The 24,898-nt window shown below is 52.1% G+C and overlaps 1 protein-coding gene across 1 annotated transcript in view; it reads right to left on the bottom strand.

The window, feature by feature from the left end:
- Nucleotides 1-24,590, bottom strand: part of RMC1 (regulator of MON1-CCZ1) — a 319,509-nt gene extending 294,919 nt beyond the window's left edge. The window contains exon 1 of the mRNA XM_086965645.1: nucleotides 24,322-24,590. Coding sequence (XP_086821771.1) covers nucleotides 24,322-24,456 — 135 coding nt within the window. The 5' untranslated portion in view covers nucleotides 24,457-24,590. The remainder of the gene's footprint in view (nucleotides 1-24,321) is intronic.
- Between the last annotated feature and the right edge of the window lie 308 nt (nucleotides 24,591-24,898).

Raw genomic sequence — 24,898 nt, 5'->3', positions numbered from 1 at the left:
AATCTCCTACGCCGACGACACCCAGCTGATCCTCTCCCTGACCAACGACCCCGCCGCCGCCAGAGCCAACCTGCACGAAGGGATGAAAGAGGTAGCCGAGTGGATGACGACCAGCCGCCTGAAACTGAACTCGGACAAGACAGAGGTCCTCATCCTGGGCTCCTCACCCTCCGCCTGGGACGACTCCTGGTGGCCTCCCGCCCTGGGCACCGCACCCAAACCGACAGACCATGCACGAAACCTGGGCTTCATCCTGGACTCCTCCCTCTCCATGACCAGGCAAGTCAACAGCGTCTCCTCGGCGTGCTTCAACATCCTACGCATGCTACGGAAGATCTTCTGGTGGATCCCCACAGAGACCAGGAAGACCGTCACCCAGGCCCTCGTCACCAGCCGACTGGACTACGGCAACGCCCTCTACGCCGGGACCACCGCCAAGCTCCAGAAGAGACTCCAGCGGATCCAAAACGCCTCAGCCAGACTCATCCTCGACATCCCACGATCCAGCCACATCTCCGGACATCTGAGAGACCTTCACTGGCTCCCCGTCAACAAGAGAATCACCTTCCGCCTCCTCACCCACGCACACAAAGCCCTACACGACCAAGGCCCGAGCTACCTCAACAGCCGAGTCAACTTCTACGCTCCCAAACGCCACCTCCGATCAGCCAACCACGCCCTCGCCGCCGTCCCCCGCATCCGAAGAGCGACTACAGGAGGAAGGTCCTTCTCCTACCTGGCCGCCAAGACCTGGAACTCCCTCCCGTCCGACCTGCGCCTGACCCAAGACCACCTCTCCTTCAGGAAGAAGCTGAAGACCTGGCTGTTCGAGCAGTAGCGGCACCCCCCCCCCCCCCCAGCGCCTTGAGACCCTACGGGTATGTAGCGCGCTTTATAAGTGTCACTGATTGATTGATTGAGTCAATTGTGCCGTTCGCCTGCGTCGCACTGGCTGAAGCTGACCGTTTCTTAGACCTGGACCTCCGATGCCGTCCTTTCCGGTTGGTGCGGTCCGTCCGCTCCGGTGACGATCTCTGGGACCCGCCAGGATCCAGCCCCGGCTGGGCATGGGGCCGAAGTCGCACCGTCTCATCGGTCCAACGAAAAACCTCCTCGGGTGTATCGAAGAAGTGTGTCCGGGACTGGTGTACTACCCGCAGGCGGGCCGGGTACAGGAGAGAGTATTGAAGCTTCAGGCCCCGCAACTTAGCCTTGGCGGCCACAAAGGATTGTCGCTGCTGCTGGACCATCTTCGTGTAGTCCGGGAAGATCATTATGGCATGATTCTCATATGTAAGCGAACCCTTGGACCTCGCCTCCCGCAGTATGGCATCCCGGTCATGATAGTTCAGCAGCCGAGCAATGACCGGCCGAGGACGTTCCCCCTCAGGCGGCCGCTGAGTCAGGGCCCTGTGCGCCCGTTCAATCACAAAACACGCCGACAGCGTCCCCTCGGGGACCCAGCTCTCCAGCCAGTGAGTCAGGAAACGCTCCATGCCATCTTTCTCGCACCGCTCCGGAAAGCCAATGAAGCGGAGGTTATTTCTCCGTGCGCGCCCTTCGGCATCCTCCACGCGGGCCGCAAGCGTCTTCTGGACGCACTCCACCTCCGCCATTCGTTTCTTTAGGGCGCCAATGTCTGTTTCGGTCACCGATACTCGGGATTCAGTCTCAGTGATCCTCGCCACTGCGTTCCGGAGGTCCTGGCGAAGCAGTGTAACATCCGCTCCCACCGCCCCTATTTTGGCGTCCAGCATGTCCCGGGATTGGGTAATGGCTGCCAGGATTGCAGCGTTGTCCGGCCCTGATCCGCCACCTCCACCAGACGCCCCGGCGCCACCACTGGGCCCGGCAAACTTGTCCATGGGGCCCTGCTTGGGCGGGCCCCCTCCGCCACCCCTGGTCATGGCCGCTCACGGACACAGCGGGTCAGCACACTGGACTGGACAGGTAGGTTCAGCAGGCCCGGGGCAGTGAGTCCACAACAAGAAGCTCAGGACCACGTTCGGACAGCGGGTCCGGTGCCCGCGCAGGAGGGGCGGCGGGTCAATACGACTCCAGTGGCACGACACACAAGGCTCCGGACCAGACAGGTCCCCACGATGCCCACAGGTACCTCCAGGAGCCAGAGGGAGCAGGGCACCTTCAGCAGTATCCTTATGTAGCGGCGCCCCCAGGCTGCAGCAGCGTCCTCACGCGACAGTGGCCCAAGAATACTGCAGTGTCCCCACGCAACGGTGGCCCGGGAATGCAGCAAAGTCCCCACTCACCAGTGGTCACCGGGTGAAGTACTCGGCCAAAGTCTGCGCTGTTGACGCCACTCGCAGCGGCGCGCCCACTGCCACCTCTCGGCTGTCCCAAAATCGAGGTCCCCGGCCCACAGCCAGCTACCAGGCCGCCGACCGCCTTCAGCGCCACAGGGTCCCCGAGGGAATGGAGCCGCAAGAACTCGGCACCGGAGGAATCAGGGCCCACTCACGGACCGGCGGCGCCCGCCCGGCACCAACCACGGGCTCAGGGTCCAAGCGCTGCAGGGACGTCCGGGATCCGTACCACAGATGGCACCCTCAGCCGCGCTCCGACAGCCGCCGCACGGCGCCACCAAAATCGAGGTCCCCGGCTCGCGGCCAGCCACCAGGCCACACTCTGCCGTCGGCGCTTCAGGGTCCCGGCGGGGACAGAATCGCGGGATCCCGTCACCGGAGAGAACAGGACACACTCCGGAGTCAGCAAGACTCGCCAGGGATCTTCTGCGGGCTCGGGGGCCAGGATAAATGTCACAAGGAAGGGGGGGGCGGAGCTAGCCGGCGTCCATGTGAGACGCGCGAGTGCGGAGCTCCTCACCGGCAACCCGCTAAAACCCTGCAAAACCATCCTGATACTGCCCTGCCGGCACCGATATCAGTGACAGATCTTTGGACGGGGCTCCGGTCAGTCGGCGGCCCCTTTGCCGAACGGAGATCCGATGCGGCGAACCTAAATACCGAGGCGGACGGAGCGGAAACACCCAGGCCGCGATCCCCGACCTGTCCTGGACGGCAGCCCAGGCTGCGTCACAGTGCGTGCGGCGTGTGCGGCCGAGGGGGTCCCGACCACCTGCAAGGACGCCCGGTCGGGCGACCCGATAGTGGACAGTGCTGGGGGACAGTGGAGCGGGTCGGCTCCAGCCTGGTGACGATACCTCCCTGAGGCAGCGGGAGAAGGCACGGAGTGCACACGCACTGGAGGGAGGCTTTGTGGATATTTGCTTCCCCAATGGTGAGACGCACCACCCGCCGAATCCCAGCGCCACGCACCGCATAGTGCAGGAACACCGGAGGAGTGGTGAGTGCCCTGCTCCCCCCCAGCGCTGCGGCAAGCTAACTGACCACCGGACTCGGAGACTACTGGGGGCGCTGCTAGAGGTGGTTTCCTGCGGAGGGCCATATCTGCATCCCGAAGCAAGCAGCCGCCATCTTGGGTTACAGTCCGGCTGCATGCCACACTGGACAGGGGGATCCCGCGTTGCTGCACTCCCTACTGAACCTGACCGCACACCACGAGTGGTGGACTGCGCATCCCTGGACCTGACAGCTGTATGTCCACTAGGACCACCATGGTGAAAGGCGACAGGACACAGCCCAAGCTGTCGTTTGACCAGAGGAAGGCGAAGGGGGCCGAGAGGGCGACTCCAGCCACCCCTCCACACCCTACCACATCCGAGAACTCTCTATGTGCGGAGATACGTGACATGCTAGGGTCCATGGAGAAAGGCCTACAAGGCAGCATGTCAGAGATTAGTACCAAACTTGATGCACTGACGTATCGGATGGACCGCATGTCCGAGAGAGTGGACAAACACGCGGAGAGGCTGGACATGGCGGAACGACGGCTTACAGAGGCAGAAGAGGCGCAAACGGAGTGGGACAAGGACCGCAGGCAGTTTGGGCGACTACTCCAGGTCATACAGGATAAGACAGAAGATTTGGAGGCGCGCTCGCGGAGATCCAACCTACGCATTACAGGAGTGGCGGAATCCACTAGCACCGGTAAAATGGAGCTGTTTGTAGAGAAACTCCTTCAGGCGCTCTTAGGGGAAGATGTCTTCTCCCCTATGTTCATTATAGAAAGGGCCCACCGCACTCTGGGGCCGAAACCACAACCGGGTCTCCCGCCGCGGCCGATCATAGCGAAGCTATTGAATTATCGTGATAGAGACTTGGCACTGCGACTGGCCAGAGAGAAGGGAAAGTTACAGTTCGAGGGCATGAACATCTCCCTCTTCCCGGACTTCACGGCGAGGGTGCAGGAGGAAAGGAAGCGTTTTGCCCCCTACAAGAAGCAGCTGAAAGACCTGGGGCTTGACTACGCCATGCTGTATCCTGCGAGGCTTCGCATCAACAGGCAAGGCCACTCTCACTTTTTCACCGATCCCGCGGAACTCAAGAAATCCTTAAAGGAATGGGAGAAGGACAACCGCAACAATCAGAGGAGTCAGCGGGGGGACATGGATGCCTCGTCCCCATTGGAGGACCAGGAGTAGCCGGACATGTGGGTTGAGATGCGGGACTGATGGAGCTGAGCTGATCGACGGCCGGGACACGGTTGGAGTGGTCCCACTATGGCAGGCAACTGGGGTGAGATCTATCTGGTTACTACCGGGGTGGTCTGTATGTGTTGTGGTATGGCGGAGAGATACTCAACCGGCTGGGGGTAGGCTCCTCCGCATGAGGATCTGACATTATTTGACTGAGAGGACTAGAGCTGGCAGGGTCAACTGCCATTGGGCGGGGGGTGAGGTGGGAGCATGCAAGAGGTCACAAGCCTTGGTATTCCTACTGTGCCGTTGGCCGACTAGGTACCTCTGCCCTTACGCTTTTGGCTTTTGGCCCCCTTGGGGGGCTTCTCAGGGGTTTTGTAGTACTTTGGGGTCCCTAAGTTGATGGGGAATTGTGGGGGGTTCTGTCTGGCCGGGTTGGGGGTGGTCAGCTGTGGGTGGGGAGGGGACAGGGGGGAGGGCGGTGGGGTTGAAGTCGAGGGGTTTGTTGCAGTTCGGAAATTGAAGGGCCTGTGGTTTGCTATGAGTATCTGGCGAATGGTGAGTGCGCGTGAGCGGAGTGACTGTCTGCTTGCCTGGGGCGATGAAGCACTGTTTAAGGGTTCTCCACCTCCCGGTGGGGTCAATATGGCACGTTGTGATTCACGATGTCTGCTGCTGTAATGTCTGAACACCCGCATCCCAGACACGCGCTATCCCTGTTGACCTGGAACGTGCGAGGGCTAAATGACCACCGAAAGCTACGGAAGGTAATGAGCTTTATTAATAGACACCATGTGGATGTGGCCCTGCTGCAAGAGACACACCTGCCCGTCCACAGTAAGATGTTGCAGGCTAGAGGGTTGGCAGGGAATATAGTGGCAGCGGGTTTCACCTCCCACGCCCGTGGCGTAATCACCTGGGTTAACCCCGCCTCGAGATTGAAATTGACCCCGCTATCGGTGAACACTGAGGGTAGATTTGTAGTGGCTAGGTGTACGGGGAGGGGGCTGGATCTACTTTTGGTAAATGTTTATGGCCCTAACCATGATAGCCCGGAGTTCTATACAGCGCTGGCGGCCACCTGTAGGACACACACGCACACCAAGATGCTATGGGGGGGAGACTTCAACTTCGTATTTGACCCTGACAGGGACCGTTCTGCGGGCCCTACTCGAAGACCAGTTGCGTCTGCTGTCTACATGAGAGCGGAAATGACGAAGCTGGACCTGGTGGATGTTTGGCGGGAAAAGCACCCTACGCAGGGCGGTTACACGCATTACTCAGCGTATCACAACATACACACTAGGATAGACTACTGGCTTGCCTCCTCCTCGGTACTGGGCGGCATCAGATCGTGTGCAGTTCTCCCACGCACGTTATCGGATCATTCCCCGGTCCTGATCAGTCTTTCCACCGACAGAAAGGGGATCCCGCCTTATACTTGGCGTTTCCCGCCCTATGCTCTACTAGACGACGCCTTCCGAGGGGAATTGGCGGAAGATATAGAAAGGTTCTTTGCCACCAATACTAACTCCGTAGATAGCTTCTTCACTGTGTGGGAGGCCTTCAAAGTCTATATCAGGGGGATGGCCATGTCCAAACACTCCAGCGTCCTACGCTCCATTAGACGGGACCTCTCCGACTTGGAGAACAAGATGGCGGCCCTAGAGAGGGAACAGCCGGCGGACCCGGAAGGAGCGGCGGGGCGAGACCTAGTGCCCATGTTGGCGGAATATCACGCGCTTGCGGATAGAGAAGTCCTCTATATGGGAAAGTATGCCACGGCTCGGGCTTACGGGGAGGGGGAGAGACCGGGGGCCCTGCTAGCCCGTATGGCCAAGGGATCCCGCAAACTGTTAGTGGTGGATGAATTGCAGACACCAGAGGGCGACCGGGTGGTTGAGGAAGACCAGATACTGGAGACGTTCCGACGATATTACTCGGAACTGTATCGTTCTAGGGCGGGGGGTGCGGAAACCGAGATTGACGACTATTTAGGCTACATTTCGATGCCGTTCCTTAAGAACTCTGACAGGGAATTTCTAATGGCCCCCTTCCAAGAGGATGAAATTCTGGATGCGCTGGGTGGCATGCGATCGGGGAGTGCCCCGGGCTCTGACGGCCTCACGGCTGGCTTTTACAAAGCTTTCAAAGACCTATTACTTCCACATCTGATGACCCTTTTTGACACAGTTTGTGAGGAGGGAGAAATGCCGCCCTCAATGCGGGAAGCTCTGCTGGTTACGGTCCCGAAACCGGGGAAGCCCTCGGACCACTGTGGATCGTACCGTCCGCTCAGCCTGCTGAACGTGGACGCGAAGCTCTATGCAAAGGTTCTGGCCAACAGACTCGCGCTGCTGGTCCCGGTCCTGGTGGCGCCGGAACAATCGGGCTTCGTCCCTAACAGGAACCTAACCTATAACATCCGCACTGTGCTGGGGACGATACAGCACGTGAAACAGGAGAATCCCGCCATCGCGATATTCCTAGATATGGAGAAGGCGTTCGACTCTGTCGAATGGCCGTTCATGATTAGGGTATTGCGCAAACTGGGGCTGGGAGAACCGTTTCTGCAGAGAATAGGGGCACTTTATCATCACCCTTCGGCCCGCTTGCGCCTCGGCGACAGGGTCTCGGAACCGATACACATCGGCAGAGGTACTCGACAGGGATGCCCCTTGTCCCCCCTGTTGTATGCACTGGTGGCTGAGCCACTGGCGTGTGCCATGCGGGAATACCATAGCCTGGAGGGTGTCAGCTTCCCCACATATAAGATTGGCATCTCGACTTATGCAGACGACACCTTACTGTATGTCCGGGACCCTGTAACCAATCTGTCGCCGATACTCAGGGAAGTGGTCCGCTTTGGGGCGCTGTCGGGACTCAAAGTGAACTGGGACAAGTCCATCGCTTTCCCCCTGACCCCAGTCACACAGCCGTTTGAGATGGAGTACCCCCTACAGTGGACGGACGACTCGGTGCGATACCTGGGCATCCGACTCCACACGGATACTGAGATCCTGATACGCGACAACTACGGGGTCGCGTTTACCAAGCTGGTGGACGATGTGGACGCCTGGATAAAGCTCCCCCTCTCCTTGTTGGGCAGAATTGCCCTTATGAAGATGGTAGTGCTTCCCCGGTTCCTCTTCCTATTTGTCAATATCCCGGTGGTATTGTCGAAATCGTTCTTTAAGCGCTTAAACCAAGTCCTAGTCAAGCTCGCCTGGGGCGGAAAGCAACCACGTGTCAAATGGGCGACACTGGTGCTCCCGTGTGGAATGGGGGGACTGGGGGCGCCGGACTTGGAGCGCTACTACCGGGTGGCACAGGCGACCCATTTACATTCCTGGATCCATGGAGATGCCCGCATTCCACATCTCATATTAGAGAAGTTGTTCGCCGATCCACTCCCCCTGCCAGCCACAATTTGTCTCCCAACAGACCGCGCAATTGGGCGGATGGACTCGCTTAAGGCGACGAACCATGCATGGCAAGCACTGCTGAGAGCACGGGGTTGCGCATTACTGTACTCCCCACAGATGCCGGTGGCCTGGGCCCTGTGGCTGGATCCGCTCAATGAGAAGGGGGTGACAGAGACCTTGAAGGCCCTCGGCGTGCAAACAATGGAGGACTTGTTCACGGACGGTACGCTGAAAACCTGGGAGCAACTTCCCCCTGTCACCCCGGCTCCGTCGCTGCTGCAGAGGTTCCAGTATCACAGGATACGGTCGGCCTGCAGAGAAATACTAGGCCCCGCGCTACAGGAGCCAGAAGAGATCCCTGAACTGACATACATCATCAAAACGAAAACTCCGGCTAAATTGGTCTCTATGGTTAACAGGCTTGGGCCTTCATATCAGACATTACCCACTTCGGCCCCTAGGGCGGCGTGGGAGGCGGATCTCCAAACCCCCATAGACGATACTATGTGGCGCTATTGCTGCGCCAACACCCGTAGGGTCTCGCTTAATGGCAGACACCGCCTGGTGCACTTCAAATTTCTACAGAGAGTATACTATACCCCGGAGCGACTTCACCGATACGGCCTACGTGGCTCCCCGGAGTGTGAGCGCTGCGGGACCGGTACCGCTGCTTTCTTACATTTAGCGTGGCTGTGCCCGGGGGTGAGTGCTTTCTGGGAGGAGGTCTTCGCGGAGCTGGAAAAGATTTTAGGGGAGCCGCTGTTGAGATCCCCAATGCTCGCGCTATTGGGCTTCTCCAAACCGCTAGCCCCTGCGTTGCGGAGATTAGTGGACGTAGCGTTGCTGTTGGCCAGAAGGGTGGTGGCATCGTGCTGGATGCGCGGGCCTCTACCCACCAAGACGAGATGGCTCAGGGATCTCCAGTATTGCTGCACTCAGACGGAATTGTACAGCGAGCTGCTGCCGCCCAAGAGTAGGCCGAAGTCCTTTTGGGATCTCTACAAGGAGTACAAACAAAGAGGGGAGGTGGACGACAGTGACATGTCGGTAGCCGAAGAACATCAGGATGAGGAGTTAGAGAATGCTTTGGAACTGAGGCAATTACCGCAGGGGGGGCTTTAATGTTCTTCTGGGGGGTGGTGGGTCCAGGGAGAGTGTAGGCGATTGACGGGGAGGGTGGGTCGGGTGTGTCATGGCTTAGTGGACGGGGCTAGCGGGGGATGGGGGCAGGACATACACAGTGCATACGCGACCTCACTCACACAGGAAGCGTCACTAAGACTCCTTCACGGTACTAAATAGCAAACGGGGAGGGCCCGGGGGGTGTTTAGGGGTAGTTTAGGTTAGCTTTTCCATTTTCCACTTTTTCCCTTCCTGCCCTTTCCTGGTTCACGAAAGACCGTCCTGCTGTGTCTCCATTCATTGGCCGTCGACTGCCCTGATACCAAGCTGGGGGCCAACAGTGCACGATAACAGTGTGATGTGTTGAATTATGCCATCAAGTTACGCCGCCGGGCCTCCGGGATGCCGGCACACAGGCTGTGTATAAGATTCAGTGGATCTGCGCTTGGGGCTTGTGTAAAGTTTTGTGCACTGTACGGTCGTACTGCAATGACAATGTATACTGGCAATTGGTGATACTCACAATAAAGGTCTTTTTCCCAAAAAAAAAAAAATATGTCACAAGGAAGTTCGGGCCGGCGGGAGCTCTACTAAGCTGCGACCGCCATCATCGCCCGTCAAGCCACGCCCCCCTTTAGTTTGACATTTTGAATACATTTTGAAACATTGAGAAAACATATTTGAACTAGTGATGCTGTGTTGGCGCTGAGTGATGCAGTGGTGCTGAGTGATGCAGTGGCGCTGAGTGATGCTGTGGCGCTGAGTGATGCTGTGGCGCTGAGTGATGCTGTGGCGCTGAGTGATGCTGTGGCGCTGAGTGATGCTGCTGCGCTAAGTGATGCTGCTGCGCTAAGTGATGCTGTGGCGTTGAGTTATGCTGTGGCGTTGAGTGATGCTGTGGCGTTGAGTGATGCTGTGGCGTTGGGTGTTGCTGTGGCATAGAGTGTTGCTGTGGCATAGAGTGATGCTGTGGCATAGAGTGATGCTGTGGCATAGAGTGATGCTGTGGCATTGAGTGATGCTGTGGCATTGAGTGATGCTGTAGCATTGAGTAATGCTGTGGCTTTGTGTGGTGCAGTGTCATTTAGTGTTGCTGTGGCATTTTGAATAAATTTTGAAACATTGAGAAAACATATTTGAACTAGTGATGCTGTGTTGGCGCTGAGTGATGCTGTGGTGCTGAGTGATGCTGTGGCGCCGAGTGATGCTGTGGCGCCGAGTGATGCTGTGGCGCCGAGTGATGATGTGGCGCCGAGTGATGATGTGGCGCCGAGTGATGCTGTGGCGCCGAGTGATGCTGTGGCGCCGAGTGATGCTGTGGCGCCGAGTGATGCTGTGGCGCCGAGTGATGCTGCGGCGCCGAGTGATGCTGCTGCGCTAAGTGATGCTGCTGCGCTAAGTGATGCTGCTGCGCTAAGTGATGCTGCTGCGCTAAGTGATGCTGCTGCGCTAAGTGATGCTGCTGCGCTAAGTGATGCTGTGGCATTGAGTGATGCTGTGGCGTTGAGTGATGCTGTGGCGTTGAGTGACGCTGTGGCGCTGAGTGATGCTGTTGAGCTGAGTGATGCTGTTGCGCTGAGTGATGCTGTGGCGCTGTGTGATGCTGTGGCGCTGTGTGATGCTGTCGCGCTGAGTGTTGATGTGGTATTGAGTGGTGCTGTGGTATTTAATTGTTTTGTTGCATTGACTGTTGCTGTGGCGTTGAGTGGTGCTGAGTGATGCTGTGGCGTTGTTTTTTGTGGCATTGAGTGATGCTGTGCTATTGAGTGTTGCTGTGGCATAGAGTGATGCTGTTGTATTAAGTGATGCTGTGGCATTGAGTGATGCTGTAGCATTGAGTAATGCTGTGGCTTTGTGTGGTGCAGTGTCATTTAGTGTTGCTGTGGCATTTAGAGGTGCTGTGGCATTGAATGGTGCTGTGGCATTGAATGGTGCTGTGGCATTAGGGTGTTGTGTTTGAGGGTGGAGTTGGAGGATGTAGTTGGTGGGGAGTTGAGGAAATGAGTGTTTGTGTTGTTTAGGATGTGTGATGGTGAGTGTGCTAGAGCGTTTTTAGTGTGTGAGGGTGAGTGAGGATGTGTGAGGGTGAGGGTGAGTGTATATGGTGAGTGAGGGTGTGTGAGGATGAGGTGTTGAGGGTGTGAAGGTGTGAATGTGAGTGAGGGAGTTTGTGGGTGTGAGGGTAGGTGAGTGAGTGTTTGAGTGAGGTTTTGAGGAAATGAGTGTTTGTGCTGTTTAGGATGTGTGAGTGCGCTAGAGGGTTTTTAGTGTGTGAGGGTGAGTGAGGATGGGTGAGGGTGAGTGAGAATGGGTGAGGGTGTAAGGCTGAGGTGTTATGAGGATGTGAGGGTGAAGTGTGTGAGTGTTTGATGGTGTGTGAGTGATTGATGGTGTGTGAGGGCGAGTGGTGTGTGAGGGTGATGGTGTGAGAGTGTGATGGGGTGTTAGGCCGATGGTTTGATGGCGAGTGATGTTTTGTGTTTACATGACTTAGATGTATTGATAGTTTAATTATCAATGGATTTTAACTTTTTTAAATAATTAATACTTAAAATAAAAGTGATTGTAATTTATAATGCCAATAGCTTAAATTTTTGGAAATAACTTTAGTGAAGATTATGTTCAGTGTATTTTAGTGTGACGAAAATCCAAGAACAGAAGTGAAATATTAACATTTTTTTTTACATTTGTAATAAAGCTTGAAACATTGAGAGAACATATTTGAACCAGTGACGCTGTGGTGATGCTGAGTTATGCTGTGGTTGCGCTGAGTGATGCTGTGGTTGCGCTGAGTGATGCTGTGGTTGCGCTGAGTGATGCTGTGGTTGCGCTGAGTGATGCTGTGGTTGCGCTGAGTGATGCTGTGGTTGCGCTGAGTGATGCTGTGGTTGCGCTGAGTGATGCTGTGGTTGCGCTGAGTGATGCTGTGGTTGCGCTGAGTGATGCTCTGGTTCTGCTGAGTGATGCTGTGGTTGCGCTGAGTGATGCTGTGGTTGCGCTGAGTGATGCTGTGGTAGCGCTGAGTGATGCTGTGGTAGCGCTGAGTGATGCTGTGGTTGCGCTGAGTGATGCTGTGGTTGCGCTGAGTGATGCTCTGGTTCTGCTGAGTGATGCTGTGGTTACGCTGAGTGATGCTGTGGTTGCGCTGAGTGATGCTGTGGTTGCGCTGAGTGATGCTGTGGTTGCGCTGAGTGATGCTGTGGTTGCGCTGAGTGATGCTGTGGTTGCGCTGAGTGATGCTGTGGTTGCGCTGAGTGATGCTGTGGTTGCGCTGAGTGATGCTGTGGTTGCGCTGAGTGATGCTGTGGTTGCGCTGAGTGATGCTGTGGTTGCGCTGAGTGATGCTGTGGTTGCGCTGAGTGATGCTGTGGTTGCGCTGAGTGATGCTGTGGTTGCGCTGAGTGATGCTGTTGTAGCGCTGAGTGATGCTGTGGTGGTGCTGAGTGGTGCTGTGGTGGTTCCGTGGTGGTTCCGTTTGATGTTGTGGTGGTGCTGAGTGATGCTGTTGTGGTGCTGAGTGATGCTCTGGTGGTGCTGAGTGATGCTGTGGTGGTGCTGGGTAATGCTGTGGTAGTGCTGAGTAATGCTGTGCCGTTGAGTGATGCAGTGTATAAGAACAACAGGAGAAAATCCATAAACCTTGTTGGGATGGGTGTATCATGTGAGCAAAAACAGTTCCCAACAGGTATTATGTAAAGACAGTTTTAGAAATGTATGCAACATGCATTACAAAGAAAGGAGGACCAAGGAGTCAGAATGCTTTACAGAAAGGGTAATCTTATTTTCCGAGAACAAAAGAAAAAAACATTTTTGGGTCAATACAGTTAGAGCAGCACTGTACAGAGTGGATCTTGTGACAACCCAGTGACACTTGGTGCAAGTGCTATATACAATCAGTGATAAGTGAGTGTGCAAGTGTTAAAAACAACAGCAAAGGCGACGCATTGGCCAGAGTATAAACATCAAATAATGGCTCCAACAGAGACAAGTTATAATCACTTGAAACACAATTATTTATATGAGAGCACAAGACGTGATATGCGTCGTAAAATTCAAGCTGTCTAGTCGACGGCGTTTCGATCCCCTTTGGTCGGGATCGTCATCAGGACGGGGTTGTCGATGAGAACAGTGACTTAAACTCAGGCAGGAAAGCGTACTTGGAATCCGGTTTGAGAACTCAATGGTCCGAGGTTACTGATTGTTTCTTCCGTCTGGGCAGCGAGTGTTATTGGCTGAGCCTGACTTGATCAGGACTGTAGGCGGTGACCGGGGCTCTGCTGACAAGCGGGCTGCAGGCATATCACGTCTTGTGCTCTCATATAAATAATTGTGTTTCAAGTGATTATAACTTGTCTCTGTTGGAGCCATTATTTGATGTTTATACTCTGGCCAATGCGTCGCCTTTGCTGTTGTTTTTAACACTTGCACACTCACTTATCACTGATTGTATATAGCACTTGCACCAAGTGTCACTGGGTTGTCACAAGATCCACTCTGTACAGTGCTGCTCTAACTGTATTGACCCAAAAATGTTTTTTTCTTTTGTTCTCGGAAAATAAGATTACCCTTTCTGTAAAGCATTCTGACTCCTTGGTCCTCCTTTCTTTGTAATGCATGTTGCATACATTTCTAAAACTGTCTTTACATAATACCTGTTGGGAACTGTTTTTGCTCACGTTGAGTGATGCAGTGGCATTGAGTGATGCAGTGGCGTGGAGTAATGCTGTGGCGTGGAGTAATGCTGTGGCGTGGAGTAATGCTGTGGCGTGGAGTAATGCTGTGGCGTGGAGTAATGCTGTGGCGTGGAGTAATGCTGTGGCGTTGAGTAATGCTGTGGCGTTGAGTAATGCTGTGGCTTTTGTTTTTTCTGTGTCGTTGAGTGATGCTGTGGCATTTTCTTTTGGCGTTGATGGATGCTGTGCACTGAGTGGTGCTTGGCGTTGAGTGGTGCAGTGGCGTTGTGGGGTGCTGTGGCATTTTGTGGTGCTGAGTGATTTTGTGGCGCTGAGTGATGCTGTGGCATTGAGTGGTTCTGTTGCGTTGAGTGTTGCTGTGGTGTTGAGTGGTGCTGTGGTGTTGAGTGATGCTGTGGTGTTGAGTGACGCTGTGGCATTGAGTGAGGTGTGTGAGGGTGATGGGGTGTGAGGGTGATGGGGTGTGAGGGTGATGGGGTGTGAGGGTGATGGGGTGTGAGGGTAATTGTGTGAGGGTGATGGCACTTTGATGAACAAAGGTAATGCTTAAACTGGAGCTGCGTGACTGATTGCAAGTAACGCCGCTTTTGATTCTTAGAACCCTGAACACTCACCGAGCAGCGCTGAAAACCGAACGCATGTTCGAGCGTAACACTTTTTAACTCACCGCGCCGATTTGATTTTAATAAATTGCACTGTGTGAAGTAAATTGTGTGAACCCACCTTTTAAAACCTCAGGAAAACAATCTGTGTCCCCTGTAGCCCCGGTCCTCCGCAAGCGCTAGGCTTGTTTGTGGGGAGGGTGCAGGGCGGTACCTTCTTCCGGCTTACAAGCTGGGGCAGGCACTGATTGGCCAAACGGATGTGTAGAGGCGGAGCTGAACAATAGCCCGTCCTCTACATAAACCAGACACAACATATGACGCGCAGCGAATACGCACAGCAACCGCGCCAAAGCCGCGCCAAAGAGAAGCCTAAGACATGCCCGTCTGGGCCCGTCCGGGACAGGACGGGGCATGGGGCTGGGAACCTTTCATCAACAACCTCTCTAACCTCAGGTATGAGCTCCATGCAATTAAAAGCTCTACGCCCTGCATCACATCGTGACTGCATAGTGCTCTCGCCATTGGGCGACACACACTGTATAAACTGTAATGTTCATATCACAAATATCCAACCACACCCTGACCCAGAAACCCGGACTCAAACTCCATCCAAACGCCCTAAGCACAACAGCTGCAATTACTCTTTTTTCAGCGTAAATTGCAGATCTCTGCCACAACACAAACTTGACATCTTCACCTTTCTACTAGAAGAAGCACCTAATGCTCTCTTCCTTACAGAAACATGGCTACACGAAAGCTCCGGCCCGGATGTAGCAACAGCCCTCCCAGCCAACTATGCCATCGCAAGAAGAGACAGACAGGGCCAAGTGGGTGGAGGTATTGCCATTATATTCCACAAAGATCTTACTTGCAATATGCTCCCAGTAAATATTCCCGACTGTGAAGCCGCTTCCTTTCGAATCACTCTGAACCCCAACTTCACTTTCTCTGGCCTCCTAATATATAGACCTCCTAGGAATGCCAATACTTGGACAGCCAACCTAGCAAACTATATCACTCCATTTCTGTTAGACTACAAAAATGTCACACTCCTAGGGGACTTAAATCTGCATCTTGAGGACCCAACAAATGTGGCATGTTGTAACTTAATTAACGACCTAACGGCTCTCAACCTATCACTCCTCAATTCAGGCCCTACGCACAAGGCAGGACACCTATTAGACCCCATATTTACAAATATCCCAGAATTAAAATGGACTCAAACCAGCCCTATATGCTGGTCAGACCACCATCTTCTCAGTTTCAGCTTAAACCAAACATTCTCCCCTATAAATACAGTATGGCCAGCTAACTCCATGAGAAACTGGAAACTACTTGACATAGAAAAACTGAATCAAGCATTAACAATTAGTACACCCTCTAACGACCAGAATGTGGAAAGTCTAGCTGAAGCCACCAACCAGTGGCTTGAAAATGCAGCCAATAAATGCCTCCCCCTAACTCAGGCAAAAAGAAACTTCCATCGTCCCCCAGCTCCCTGGTTCAACGAACTTCTCAAAACGGAAAAATCAAAATGCAAAGCCCTAGAAAGGCAATGGCGCAAGAATACAATCATGAAAAAAAGATAACATACAATAAAGCCAGAAACGCATACCACTCTTCCTGCACCAAAGCCCGAGCCCTCTATGTGGCCAACTCCATTAACAATGCTACAAACAAAGCAAAAACCCTATTTAACAAAGTGAAGGATCTAGCAGGTGCTCAAACAACTGCTACCACTCGCCCTTTAGTAAAAAACAATGTCAAGACCTTGCTACATTTTTTAATGAAAAAATAGAAAAAAATCATCCTAAAACATCAGCTCTGGACCGTATGACAATTGCCCACAGAATGATATCCCTGTGTCAACAGACAAATTGAACACCCTTGAGAAATGGCCCCTTGTAACCATGGACTCCCTAAAATCCTCCCTGAAGTCCATTTCATCAGGCTCCCCTCGCGATCCTCTTCCCGTGAGTATTCTAAAACAACTTGACACCACCCCCTTGACCACTATAGCAGACATGCTAAATGCATCCCTCCAATCCTCCACAGTCCTGTCGAGTTGGTAACCCCACTCCTAAAAAAAACATCAGCGGACCCCACTGTCCTTTCAAACTATCGGCCAATATCTCTGCTCCCTGCCTTCTCCAAACTCATGGAAAGGCACCTACACTCCGCTCTCACCCTCTTCGCAGAGGAAAACGACCTCCTCCATCCTTCACAATCAGGCTTCAGAGCAGGATACTCCTCAGAGACCGCCCTGCTGGGCGTAACGCAAAAAATCCGGAAACTCTTGGATGAGGGACAAACAATGTCAAGACCTTGCTACATTTTTTAATGAAAAAATAGAAAAAAATCATCCTAAACATCAGCTCTGGACCGTATGACAATTGCCCACAGAATGATATCCCTGTGTCAACAGACAAATTGAACACCCTTAAGAACATGCCCGTCTGGGCCCGTCCGGGACAGGACGGGGCATGGGGGTGGGAACCTTTCATCAACAACCTCTCTAACCTCAGGTATAAGCTCCATGCAATTAAAAGCTCTACGCCCTGCATCACATCGTGACTGCATAGTGCTCTCGCCATATATATATATATTTAGTAAGTTTTGTAATGTTTAGTAATGTTTTTTAAAGAATTCACTTTGCGATCGTACTTGGCTTGTGTATGTACCTTTTGTACTTTTATGGAATGTTTCTAATTTTCCTTATTTAATGTATTTTTGCTTTCTTTTATGTAATGTATGTCATAAAGAAAAAGTTTTGGGATGTACTCTTTCCACATGTTGCTGTATTTGTTTAGTTGACAATGTGTTATTTAGACGGTACTTTCTTTTATTTTTCCTTGTGTTGCTTAAATTGTACTTCTTTTTGTTTTACGTATACTTTGTGAATTTCGACCACCTTTAAATATTCGTATTTATTGTAATGGTACGTAAAAGCTATATTTGCTGTATAGTTTGAAACCTACATGCTTTTGAGCAGCAATTCCTTATCTATGTTTTTTTTTAAGTACTATAAAATTTTAAAGCAATACTTATGGAGTGTACACTTATACTTTTCAAAACATGTATTTTTTTATCAAAAAGAAATGTTATGTTTTCAATACCATTTGAATGACTATAAAGTAGTATGTATGTTAATTAATGGCAAAGTATACGTATGAAGCCACCTTTATTAATTGTTTCGATTTTTTTTTGGTTAGTTGAGTGGAATACTTTATTGTAGTTTTGGAAGAATTGCAATTAGGCTGTGAAGTCTCGTGCTCTTGTGATTACGCACTTTCTTTGGTTTGTGGATTATTTCCGCCATTGTTTAATGGTTTATTTATTTTCCCTTACTTTAGTAAGTGCTTTATGTTGTGAATTTGTGTCCTTTAGATGGCTTTGTCCCCTTTTAAATTGTTGTATTACTCGCTGTGTATTCAGATGTTTCCCTATTTTGTTTGCATTTATGGTTTTTTTTTTTTAAATGTTTTATTTTACAATCCCTTTCTGCATTTTTATGTATTAATTGCTGCACTGTCCTCGCGATGCATTAAGTTTTCATTTTTGAATACCTACAAGTGTGTAATCCGATTTTTAGTTTTTGAAATAAATGTTGCCTAACGCTATTTACGTGTGGAGTTGGAGGGTGGATTAGTAGTTTGAGGGTGGAGTTGTAGTTGGAGGGTAGAGTTGTAGGGTGGTATTGTAGTTGTAGGGTGGTATTGTAGTTGGAGGGTGGAGTTGGAGGGTGGACTTGGACGGTGTGAGTGTGAGGGTGAGTGGATGTGAGGGTCCGGGTGTGTGAGGGTGATCGAGGGTGACGGTCTGAGTATGAGTGAGGGTGTGAGGGTGTGAGGGTGTGTGCGGATGAGGGGGTGAGGGTAAGGGGGTGTGAGAGTGTGTGATGATAGGTGTTGGTGAGTGAGGCTGAGAGTTTGAGGGTGAGTGTTGTGAGGGTGTGAAGGTGAGTGAGGGTGTGCGAGTTTGAAGGTTGAGTGTGTGACTGTGGGTGAGGGTGAGGGTGGGTGAGGGTGTGTGAGGGGGTGTGACGGTGAGGGGGTGATGTTGAGTGATGGGGTGTGAGGGTGAGTGAGGGTGTGTGAGGGTGAGGGGGTTGAGGCTGTGAGTGAGGGTGAGGGTGTGTTGGTGAGTGATGGTGTGTGAGGGTGTGAGTGTGATTGAGGGTGTGTGAGGTTGAGAGGGTGTGTGAGGTTGAGAGAGTGTGTGAGGGTGTGAGGTAGGGTGAGGATGAGTGAGGGTGTGTGAGGCTGAGGGAGAGGGTGGGTGAGGGTGTGAGTGGTTGTGATGATGCCTATAAGTGATAATTTTTTCTCCGTGAATATGGTAACTTCAAATGTGAAGCGTTGTTTCAGAAGCTAATCGAGACCTATGTAATGTTGATTGTTTTTTGATTCAGTGCTAACAACAGCATCAAACACATCAGTAACTTTTTTTTATATTATGCATGTAAAAAGTTATCATTTTTTGTAAGGTACACATCAATTCGCACTGCAAAAGCTTGGCTTGCATTAACATAGATGCGCAGTCATTTTGTCTGTGTTTGCTCATTAGAGACAATGTTTACCTCCTTTTAAATTTTCGACTACAGATGCGTATTAATTGTGGCAAAGTATACGTATGAAGACACCTTTAAAAATTGTATTTTTTTTTGTGTAGTTTGAGCGGAATACTTTATTGTACTTCTGGAAGAATTGCAATTAGGATGTGAGGTCTCATGCTCTTGTGATTACGCACTTTCTTTGTTTTGTGGATTCTTCCCGCCATTGTTTAATGGTTTATTTATTTTTCCTTACTTTAGTAACTGCTTTATGTTGTGAATTTGTGACCTTTAGATGTCTTTGTCCCCTTTTAAATTGGTCTATTACTCGCTGTGTATTCAGATGTTTCCCTATTTTATTTGGATTTATTGTTTTTGTAAAAAAAGTTATATTTTACAATCCCTTTTTGCATTTTTATGTATTAATTGGTGCACTGTCCTCGCGATGCATTACGTTTTCATTTTTGAATACCTACAAGTGTGTAATCCGATGTTAAGTTATTGAATTAAATGTTGCCTAACGCTATTTACGTGTGGAGTTGGAGGGTGGAGTAGTAGTTGGAGGGTGGAGTTGTAGGGTGGTGTTGGAGGGTGGAGTTGGAGGGTGTGAGTGTGAGGGTGAGTGGATGTGAGGGTCAGGGGGTGTGAGGGTGTGTGATGGTGTGTGAGGGTGAGTGAGGGTGACGGTGTGAGTATGAGTGAGGGTGTGAGGGTGGACTTGGACGGTGTGAGGGTGAGTGGATGTGAGGGTCAGGGGGTGTGAGGGTGCGTGATGGTGTGTGAGGGTGAGTGAGGGTGACGGTGTGAGTATGAGTGAGGGTGTGAGGGTGAGGGGGTGAGGGTGTGTGAAGATGAGGGGGTGAGGGTAATGGGATGTGATAGTGTGTGATAGGTGTGGGTGAGTGAGGGTGAGAGTTTGAGGGTGAGTGAGGGGGAGTGTTGTGAGGGTGTGAAGGTGAGTGAGGGTGTGCGAGTTTGAAGTTTGAGTGTGTGACTGTGGGTGAGGGTGTGTGAGTGGGTGAGGGGGTGATGTTGAGTGATGGTGTGTGAGGGTGAGTGGGTGAGGGGGTGAGGGGGTGTAAGGGTGAGGGTGTTGAGGTTGTGGGTGAGGGTGTGTTGGTGAATGATGGTGTGCGAGGGTGTGAGGGAGGGTGAGGATGAGTGAGGGTGAGGGAGGGTGAGGATGAGTGAGGGTGAGGGTGTGTGAGGCTGAGGGTGGGAGTGGTTGTGAGTGTGAGTTGTTGTGATGATGCCTATAAGTGTTAATTTTTTCTCCGTGAATATTGTACACTTCAAATGTATTAATTTTGTGAAGCGTTGTTTCAGGAGCTAATAGAGACCTATGTAATGTTGATTGATGCTGTTGTTAGCGCTGAATCAAAAAACAAACACATCAGTAACTTTTTTTATATTATCCATGTAAAACGTTTTGATTTTTTTTGTAAGGTACACATCAATTCGCACTGCAAAAGCTTCGCTTGCATTAACATAGATGCGCAGTCATTTTGGAGGGTGGAGTTGTAGGGTGGTGTTGTAGGGTGGAGTTGGAGGGTGGACTTGGACGGTGTGAGTGTGAGGGTGAGTGGATGTGAGGGTCAGGGGGTGTGAGGGTGTGTGATGGTGTGTGAGGGTGAGTGAGGGTGACGGTGTGAGTATGAGTGAGGGTGTGAGGGTGGACTTGGACGGTGTGAGTGTGAGTGGATGGGAGGGTCAGGGGGTGTGTGATGGTGTGTGAGGGTGAGTGAGGGTGACGGTGTGAGTATGAGTGAGCGTGTGAGGGTTGTGAGGGTGAGGGGGTGAGGGTTGTGAGGGTGAGGGGGTGAGGGTGTGTGAAGATGAGGGGGTGAGGGTAATGGGGTGTGAGAGTGTGATAGGTGTGGGTGAGTGAGGGTGAGAGTTTGAGGGTGAGTGAGAGTGAGTGGTGTGAGGGTGTGAAGGCGAGTGAGGGTGTGCGAGTTTGAAGGTTGAGTGTGTGACTGTGGGTGAGGGTGTGTGAGGGTGAGGGGGTGATGTTGAGTGATGGTGTGCGAGGGTGAGTGGGTGAGGGTGATTGACGGTGTGTGAGGGTGAGGGTGTTGAGGTTGTGGGTGAGGGTGTGTTGGTGAGTGATGGTGTGTGAGGGTGTGAGGGTGAGGATGAGTGAGGGTGTGTGAGGCTGAGGGTGGGAGTGAGTGTGAGTTGTTGTGATGATGCCTATAAGTGTTCATTTTGTTCTCCGTGAATATTGTACACTTCAAATGTATTAATGTTGTGAAGCGTTGTTTCAGAAGCTAATAGAGACCTATGTAATGTTGATTGATGCTGTTGTTAGCGCTGAATCAAAAAACAAACACATCAGTAACTTTTTTTATATTATCCATGTAAAAAGTTTTCATTTTTTTTGTAAGGTACACATCAATTCGCACTGCAAAAGCTTTGCTTGCATTAACATAGATGCGCAGTCATTTTGGAGGGTGGAGTTGTAGGGTGGTGTTGTAGGGTGGAGTTGGAGGGTGGAGTTCGACGGTGTGAGGGTGAGTGGATGTGAGGGTCAGGGTGTGTGAGGGTGTGTGATGGTGTGTGAGGGTGAGTGAGGGTGACGGTGTGAGTATGAGTGAGGGTGTGAGGGTTGTGAGGGTGTGTGAATATGAGGGGGTGAGGGTAATGGGGTGTGAGAGTGTGTGATGATAGTTGTGGGTGAGTGAGGGTGAGAGTTTGAGGGCGAGTGTTGTGAGGGTGTGAAGGTGAGTGAGGGTGTGCGAGTTTGAAGGTTGAGTGTGTGACTGTGGGTGAGGGTGAGGGTGGGTGAGGGGGTGTGAGGGGGTGATGTTGAGTGATGGTGTGTGAGGGTGTGTTGGTGAGTGCTGGTGTGTGAGGGTGTGAGTGTGATTGAGGGTGTGAGGGTGTGTGAGGTTGTGAGAGTGTGTGAAGGCGGCTGGGGAGGGGGAGGAGAAATGCGAGCCTGGCTGTGTGCCTGGAGAGAGAAAGGAGGTGCTGGCGGCTGGGGAACAGATGGCGAAGGCTGGCGAATTGAGTTGTGCAGGCTCGCTTGGAGTCGTGGAGTTATGCAAGTTGCAGCCCGTTCCTTTCTGCTGCTACTCCGTTTGTACCGAGTGTCGAGGCTGCATAGTTAAGACCAGGGCTTCAAACTGAGCCTGCAAAGGGAAGACGCATTCAAAGCCCCCTCAGCCCCCCACCCCATCAAGGCACACGAAACAGATAGAGGGCTGCCATTTTATTTTGATTTTGTTGGGCTCATCAGCATTGGAACGCTGCCGTTTACTACCACACATTTAGGGTAGTGTATTTATTGTTTTCGGTACAAGGCTAATTAATGTGTGTTAGTTATTACAAATTCTTTTAAGAACATGAGGCTTCCAACATCTTTTAGTATTCAATGCGAAGATGTCAAATGAGGGTTTAAGATGATACACGGCCGTGAAACTGCAGGGAGAGAGAGGGGAGGTGCTGGCGGCTGGGGAGGGGGAGGAGAAATGCGAGCCTGGCTGTGTGCAGGGAGAGAGAGGGAAGGTGTTGGCGTATGGGGAGGGGGAGGAGAAATGCGAGCCTGGCTGTGTGCGGGGAGAGAGAGGGGAGGTGCTGGCGGCTGGGGGCTGGGGAACAGATGGTGAAGGCTGGCGAATTTTGTTTAAAAAATAGTCTGTTTCACTGGGCAAAAAATGAGTTGTGCAGGCTGAGGCGGTGGTTTTAGTATTGAATGCAAGATCTCAAATGCGGGTTTAAGACGAGACACGGCAGTGAAACTGCAGGGAGAGAGAGGGGAGGTGCTGGCGGCTGGGGAGGGGGAGGAGAAATGCGAGCCTGGCTGTGTGCAGGGAGAGAGAGGGAAGGTGTTGGCGTATGGGGAGGGGGAGGAGAAATGCGAGCCTGGCTGTGTGCGGGGAGAGAGAGGGGAGGTGCTGGCGGCTGGGGGCTGGGGAACAGATGGTGAAGGCTGGCGAATTTTGTTTAAAAAATAGTCTGTTTCACTGGGCAAAAAATGAGTTGTGCAGGCTGAGGCGGTGGTTTTAGTATTGAATGCAAGATCTCAAATGCGGGTTTAAGACGAGACACGGCAGTGAAACTGCAGGGAGAGAGAGGGGAGTTGCTGGCGGCTGGGGAGGGGGAGGAGAAATGCGAGCCTGGCTGTGTGCAGGGAGAGAGAGGGAAGGTGTTGGCGTATGGGGAGGGGGAGGAGAAATGCGAGCCTGGCTGTGTGCGGGGAGAGAGAGGGGAGGTGCTGGCGGCTGGGGAGGGGGGAGGAGAAATGCGAGCCTGGCTGTATGCAGGGAGAGAGAGGGGAGGTGCTGTTGGCTGGGGAGGGGGAGGAGAAATGCGAGCCTGGCTGTATGCAGGGAGAGAGAGGGGAGGTGCTGGTGGCTGGGGAGGGGGAGGAGAAATGCGAGCCTGGCTGTGTGCGGGGAGAGAGAGGGGAGCTGCTTGCGGGTGGGGATAGCCGTGGGAGGGAGCCTTGTCGCTTTCATGTGCACGCGCTTTTAATGTCAATGCGCTTGCGCATTGTGCTTCAATTTGACGGGCACTGCAAGGAATCGCCATGGAAAAGCAAGTTGGTTAAAGTCTGTTTAAGCCCCCATAGTCTCGCAAGCTCAATGCGCATGTGCATTGACAGGCGAGACCTAAAAACAGCACACTGACGCCAGACCAGGCCTCTGGACGGAGCGACCAGAGGGCACACAAACGGTGTCAGGGTGAGGGGACAAAGAGGCCGCCTGGTAAGCGGGGGAGGAATTTATACCTCTCCCCGCCCTCCACCCCAGCCAGAAGTGACGAGCGGGACCCTAAAGGGGTCTCAAAACACTAGGCTGCCCAGTGTGTCATACTGTGGCACTAAGGGGGCCGCCCTCTTATGAGGGTCCCCTGCGGGGACATGTCGGTCTGCCCGCATACACGAGCGACTGAGCTGCTACAGTAGGGGTACATTATTATATACATGTCAACACTCACAGTTTAAGAATAAGACTCACTGTGTGCTTTAAGTGGAAAAAAGTGAACCAGATTAGCTCTTTCTCAAAACACGTAATCCACCAAATGCAAGGTGATGCACTGAAACAATAATTACCACAAACCTTCCTCTAACTCTCCCCTTTGGTTATTCAGAAGTGCTGGCATGCGCGCTATAGGGGACAAAAAATCCGTACAGCCTTCACAAAGGGTTACATCACTAGTCAAATAGTCGCAATCGTGGAAACCTATGACGTCACAGTACACACAGCAAGATGTTAAACTTCAAATCAACATACCCCAACCCCTAAAGAGCAAAGCAGCATCTTATGCCTGCTGCCACACAGAGAACTGCCACTCTCCGGCACGACAAATGCCAGTAATCCCTTCTGCAGTTGCCACCACCCGCGGTATGTAATCCACTGCTACCCTCTTCACCCAGTGCAGTCCAGAGCTTCCTTACTTGCTTGTTCGCTTCATCGAAGAAGACACTGTTGATAGCAGATGCCTTCTCAAAGTATACCGGCCGCGGGCACAGCTCGAGGTAGTAGTCGCCACTCATGCTCGCAGCCTCTGGAGTTGCCTCCGGGCAAAGCATATCATAAACGGCGCGTGCCCGGGTCACCTGCAGGGGCTGGTGTTGGCACTGCCAGGGAGGTGACAGTGCCGGCTTCCGCGTCTGTCCTTCTTCTACGTCTATGCCTAGGCACTGAATGAAGCATGTGACGTTTTGGTCCCTCCTCTCTGTTTACTGCCTAGCAGCAGATACCATTGACGGCTGGGAAGACTTTGTCCTTTTTTTGTGTCTATTGCTCCTGCAAACAAGTAGAATGGAATACTGACAGGCCACAGATCCACAGACATAACTTGTAGTACGGTTACTTAAAATTAATAACTTAAAATTACTAACAATGCGCAAGAAAAGGTTGAGTTTTACGCTATCGGCTTATGATACCGTGTGAATTAAATATTCCGTGTTTTTCATGTGCTGTCGACTTCGGCACTGGTGAACCAGGATCGAGTTCTGGCATCAACTCGAC

The sequence above is a fragment of the Lissotriton vulgaris genome, chromosome 4_1 (genome assembly GCF_964263255.1).
Source record: "Lissotriton vulgaris chromosome 4_1, aLisVul1.2, whole genome shotgun sequence".
Classification (NCBI taxonomy): domain Eukaryota; kingdom Metazoa; phylum Chordata; class Amphibia; order Caudata; family Salamandridae; genus Lissotriton; species Lissotriton vulgaris.
This window is presented reverse-complemented; position numbering and strand designations above follow the sequence as displayed.